Source organism: Mytilus edulis, chromosome 8 (assembly GCF_963676685.1).
Source record: "Mytilus edulis chromosome 8, xbMytEdul2.2, whole genome shotgun sequence".
NCBI classification, from domain to species: domain Eukaryota; kingdom Metazoa; phylum Mollusca; class Bivalvia; order Mytilida; family Mytilidae; genus Mytilus; species Mytilus edulis.
This window is the reverse complement of record NC_092351.1, coordinates 13,866,324-13,872,643: the sequence shown is the minus strand read 5'-3', so window position 1 is coordinate 13,872,643 and position 6,320 is coordinate 13,866,324. Positions and strand designations below refer to the sequence as shown.

The 6,320-nt window shown below is 31.5% G+C and overlaps 1 protein-coding gene across 2 annotated transcripts; it reads right to left on the bottom strand.

The window, feature by feature from the left end:
• Positions 1–377: 377 nt before the first annotated feature.
• Positions 378–5,746, bottom strand: LOC139486906 (uncharacterized). Of its 2 annotated transcripts, XM_071271959.1 has the most exons (5): positions 5,654–5,746; positions 4,011–4,641; positions 3,084–3,143; positions 2,241–2,304; positions 378–1,559 (listed from the first exon to the last, which is right to left on the bottom strand). In XM_071271959.1, exons 2-5 carry the CDS (start codon positions 4,638–4,640, stop codon positions 754–756), a joined length of 1,560 nt encoding a protein of 519 aa, XP_071128060.1. In that variant the 5' UTR covers position 4,641; positions 5,654–5,746; the 3' UTR covers positions 378–753. The 2 variants fall into 2 exon arrangements, with proteins under 2 accessions (XP_071128060.1, XP_071128061.1); XM_071271960.1 differs by lacking the exon at positions 5,654–5,746 and having other exon boundaries at positions 4,011–4,750.
• Between the last annotated feature and the right edge of the window lie 574 nt (positions 5,747–6,320).

Below are 6,320 nucleotides of genomic sequence, written 5' to 3'. Positions count from 1 at the left end.
CTCTTGAACGTAAGATTAAATTTAGTTGGATATTAAATCGTATCAAATGCCACAGATGCTTAATTTTATATTATTCACATTTGCAAAAACAAGAAAGTGATAGTTTTCAACGTGATTTATTAAACTGGCATTTCACAATTTTGAAGGCATTTCCGGAAGACACAATTTCTTATCTTGCAATCCTGTATATTGTTCCAAAACTGCAACAAGAAATCGGGTAAATAATTATAATATTTATAGATATGAGATGTGTTGACGAAATCGCCCGCTTATTTTGGTAATTTCTCATCTAACAAGCATACCACATCCATATCTGCGCAATCATGTTAATATCCTAGAAAAATATATAAAATATAAACACAAGGACATACGAAAATAATGTTTAATTCAAATCTTCAAGAATTCATAATAGAACAGTATTTATAACAGGAAGACAAAGTGTTTGTTAACAATTGTTAACTGACTCATATATTTAAAGATACCAAACTTTGCAATATACAAGTATCTATGGAACAAGCAAAGGCTGTTGTGTAAAAATTAGTTTCGTTGAAATCAGTGATTTGATGTGGAGCATAAATGCGTTTTCCTTGTTATACGTAGCAGCAATTACATATGAGTATTGATATTTTGTCTTTTCATATTTCTAAATGTATTAGAATTAATGTTTTTTTTTGTGCAGTCAAAGCTGAATACAATTTTTTTTCCATAATACATGTTGTGGAAATGTTATAATCTTGCATAACCTAGACTTTATTATTTCTCATAGAAGACATTAAATTTTCTCTGGTTTATAATTTTTATAACCAGTTTTCTTTGCTTTGAATTATAAGCCAAACAGTCAATTTTTTTTAGTCCCTTTGTTTTGACAGTTTTGTATTGTTTACAATCAGATGACACATGCTGTACTGATTCGTCCTTACACACCACATACAGACTGCCATCTTGTAAAGTAGTCATCTTTCTGCATGGTGCAGGTAATGTAAGAGTATGGTGTCTGTTATCAATATGACTGTACCAGTACAGCTTGTTATAGTTGTAGTAGTTATTATGACGGTAAAATATTCTGTCACGAGAACCATGTAACCTGTAAGGACCACGGTACGTCTGTATTGTATGTACTACCTCTTCAGTCTTGTAATCTATGATCATTAGTCTGTTGTCACCAACCCCTACCACTAAATTATTATTTATAGTTGTGATGCCAATCCACCACCTCATTCCAGGTATCGATATTGATTTAAGTTTGATTTTAGTGTTTATGTCATACATCTCTATACACTCACTTTGTCCCACTGTAACAGCAATTGTAAAGTTGTTGACTACTGTAATACACCATGGAAAATCTTGTAAATGTATACTGTCTACTTGTGAACCATCTGTATTACAGATCAGTATTCTCCTTTTGTCAGACACACACATCACCAGTCTGCCATCATCCATCATTACTATATCTGCTACAGTTCCGTTACAGTCCTTAGGAATTTCTGATGTCAGGTTAATCTTATGGTGAAGTTTAAAAACATCTTGCCCTAGTCTGTATGTGCATGTGTGGCCTTTAGCTGAAAGTAGGAAGTCACACATAGATTATTGTAGTATTTGCTGTTTATATATTGTGTGTTGTTTTATTTTGCTGTATATATATAGTATTTATGAAAAAAAGATTCCATGCTTTAAAGCGAACGATGAACGGTCATACTAGAATGTTGTATTTTATTATTGATTTTAATGGAACAAATAAAGACATTTTAAATCAACTACAAAAGAGGGACGAAAGATACCAAAGGGACAGTCAAACTCATAAATCTAAAACAAACTGACAACGCCATGGCTAAAAATAAAAAAGACAAACAGAAAAACAATAGTACACACGACACAACATAGAAAACTAAAGAATAAACAACACGAACCCCACCAAAAACTAGGGGTGATCTCAGGTGCTCCGGAAGGGTAAGCAGATCCTGCTCCACATGTGGCTAGACAGCATCAGTGTTAGCAAAAATGCAACCCTATTTTCATTAATGAATGTAGTTTTTCCAAGGATGCCTTATTAATAGATCTTTTTAGTTTTCATGTGTTTGATTTAAACAGTTATTTTCAGTTAAAAAATAAACAGGCAACAAGCATGAAAAGAGTTATTAAAAGATTTTCTTTCTTCAATGGCACCAGAATGCCATTTAATAGGAAAACCAGTTGCATGATTGTACCCTTTATCATAAGATTATCAAAATAATTATACATACTATGAACTTCATGGTTTCCACATTGACAAGTACATCCATCTTTTCTGATATATAGGAGTATCTCCTGTGATATGATATAATACAAGTAATTTATACCTATAACTTGCAATAAGAAAAATACATTTTAAGGGAGTCAATACAATTTTTACCTTATATTTATTCAACATTGTTACATTTTGTATGATTTAATACAGTTTTTGGTGTAACAAAATCAAAATTATATTACCTAAGGGGTCATCCATAATTGTCAACCATTTTCCAAAGTGTACAAAACATATACCTTTTCAGACCTCCCACCCTTTCCAGAAAGTGTACATCAACCATTCTCAGATTTCAAGACAAGAATCAATAATTCTTAATAAAAAGAAGATCCTGTCTAATAAAGTTTAGGTTAATATAGAAATTTGCATTGAAAAGAATCTGAAACATATCTGACTGTTTTATTTCATTTGATGAAAAAAAAAAGCGTACTGTAAAAATGTTGATTTTTTAACCCAATCCCCCCTAGTGTACCTTTTGTACACTTTGGAAAATGGCTGATAATTATGGATGACCCCTAATACACAGATTATCATAATACTGTTTTAAAGAAAAAAAGATGAAATGGATATTCACAATCATAAATCGAAAATAAAAAATGTATATTAATATATAGGGACAAAATGTATGAAAAAGCTAGGGAACATAAAGCCAGAATTTAGATAAAACAGGTAAGCATACATGACAATCCTGAAGTTCTTGCTTTAGATATACAAGTAAACCGGATTTTTGTTCGTGTTTGGTGTACTTGAATGAAGGTAATTAAGATACAGTAAGTGGTAATAAATGTTATAATGTATCTACCTGTATGTAAGCATTTTGTCCGTGTATATCAGATTTAATACCTTGAATTGAAGTATCCATCTGAAAAAAACCAACAGTAAAGACATTTCAATTATCTAACTGTGTAATTAGTTTGTCATTTCTTTATCATTTATGGACATTTAACTTGCGTCCCTATTTCATGAGAAGTAATTTAGATTTAATTGGGGTACAGTTTACTCGTGAAACATATAAATCAAAGTGGAACATAAGGTACTACTTGCATAGTAGAGGATTTTTCCTCTTTTCCTTCACTATGTCTAATGCTTATGCTTCACTATATCTTTGTTTGGGGGCCAGCTGAAGGACGCCTCCGGGTACGGGAATTTCTCGCTGCATTGAAGACCTGTTGATGACCTTCTGCTGTTGTTTTTGTCTATGGTCGGGTTGTTGTCTCTTTGGCACATTCCCCATTTCCATTCTCAATTTTATTCTTTTGAAGTTCATGTAATTTCCTCATTCACTTTGATTTGTATCTTCTTATTTATGAGATTTTTACATGGGTTTAATACTGTTTCATCAAATTCATTTAGTGTAAAAATGGTAATAGGCTTTTGCATTATGTTTAAAATAAGATGTTGTGAAATCAAACGCATAAACAATTTGGACAAATAAAGATGAAATAATTATTGGGGACATGTACTGTGAGGTAAAAAAAAGAGACTCTGTACTGTACGAGTAAAAAAAAAGTAACAAACGCATGAAGCTGTAAAATTTTATTGAAGACCCGGTTAACATAAAAAAAATATCTTTGTTTTGAATTAGAGTTGGTGTAGCCAAAAGAAGAAGACTACAGTGTTAAAGAGCTTATTAAGAACACTCAATTGAAAGTATTAATATGTCAATAGTGAGATAATAGAGTTGCTAAATTTTATCTATGAAACATATGTAATTAGAAGGGTTAGTTACCTCATCAAGTTTTTTATGAATGTCCAGTAGATTAAGGGTGTAGTTGTTACACAAAGCCTCATCCAATGGTCTTCTCTCAATTCTTATTATGTCATCTTGTTTACAAGGGTCAAGTTGTAGGACAAAGTTTGTCAGGTCTGTCCAGAGGCTTTTGTATTCTGTCTGTGATATTCTTCCTGTGGTATTGTGACTTAGGTAGTCATTCTTGTACTGTCGTAAACCCTGTACTGCAGCATCATCGCCTGGTGTCAGATTATTGCAGTTCAACAATATCAGACTGGATAAGGTGATATCAAGATCTTCTAGTTGAACAGGATTAGCTGTGAACCTGCAGTGGCAATCATGAAGGGCAAGGCCAGGTTTCTCTGAATATAACCGCTTCCATTGACAATAGATGAGTGGTAATGATGGATGGTTATAACAGTTTGGTGTATCAACACAGCACCGTGCATTTCTGTGACGTAGATGAAATAGGATGTGTATTACTGGCTGTGTGTTGAGGAAAGCCTGTAGAGATAGTAGTCCTTTACGTGTGTAGTCTCTTTCCAGTCTGGTCATGAACATTGGTGTCACAACCTCCAGTATAACAGATCCTACTATAAAATATCGTCTTTTATCTTCATTGTCCATTCTGTAATATTACAGACAACAAAGATATAAAATGTCTGAGAAAAACTAGCAAAGTAAAGACAACTCTAAACTCAAGCATTTTAAATTTAATTAGAATATAAACTGCAGTGTTAAAAGTTCTGTATTACTTTTACTTTTGTATAATGTTAACTAAAGGCAACAGTCGTATACTGCTGTTCAAAACTCGTAAATCGATGGTCAAAAAAGAATTCAAATATCCCATAACATAGAAGAGCGATGTAATAGCACATTATATGAAAAAACTAAAAACGTCAGTTGAAAAGGGTTTAACTTATCGGAGTAACACTACAAAGAAGAAGAAAAAAATAAAACGTAACAAAAATAATGCCTTTACGTAGCAGGATAATTTTACATCCTCACATAAAAAAACATAGAGTACTTGACATACGTTATATATTTACTGGCAAGTAGGTAGTTTATAGCGAATAAAAACTAATAAAAAAATCTTGTACTATAGAATGAAATATCAATCAGTACGCATCTAACATCTAATGGATTTAGTATAGAAAAGTCACCAACAGTCAGGAAAAACATGATCTTGTACAAAACCAATATAGAAGTATTGACATTCATATTTATTATAGAACCGTCAATGTGTATATGTATATGTATATAACTATATTAGTTCGGTTAATGTGCTATGAAATAACGTTTAAATTTTAAACCATAATGAATAGGATAATTTTAACTCGGCCAGATCAAAGCTACCGGACCTTAGCCGAGTTAAAATGGTAGTGTAGTCATAAGAAGCAAATATTCCGAAGTGCAAATGTCCTGTATAAAAAGCGCAAATTTCATATAAATTGGAGCGCAAATGTCCTTTAAAAAAGCGGAAATGTTCTATGTAAAAGCACAAATGTCCTGCGCAGTATCATAAATATCAGCCTTTGAGTCTAAAACTGAAAATACAATTCAGTTTTGGTAATAATCTGTCTCCATCTATTTGAGCCCTTAGTAATGCATTTTAAACGTTAGTGTTATAGCATACTTACATCAAACTTAGTTGTTTTTCTATCTAAAAGTCATATTGTTTTTGAATCCTCAGAGAAAATGTAATGTCGATGTTGTATGGAAATACCCTTTCTATTTATAACATAAGTAATGTGATTATTTTCGATACAATCTCATAAAAATAAGTCAGAAAGGTTTTGATCTAGTGCCATATAAATTTATATATAATCAACTAATCATAAACAAATCAATATTTGTCAATACACAACATTTAAATTCTATGTCTTATCATTATATGTATCGATAGTATCTATATTCCTATTCAATACTTAAACTAAAGTAGTATTCAATTCTTCAGGAATAATCAGAAAAAAACATAGGGTATTGATGTATGTAACTAATTTAGTAAAATGATATTTCTCATTGCTTAAATCTTTTGAGAATCTAATAATATGAAAACAAATCAATACAACGTTGATGTCTTTGTTCTTTTGAGTAATTAATTTAATTTGTTAATTGCAATTTAGGCATACGAGTTTCTTTATATTGATGGTCCATATTTTGTAAAGAAAAGGAGGCTGTGACTGGAGATAAACGAGTTTAAGTTTTAAGATATATAGAGACTACTTACTTCAACACCAACAAAAACAGAGTATTTTCTATTGCTGACATTGATACTGGTTTTCTAATAGCAGATCTGAATAATCA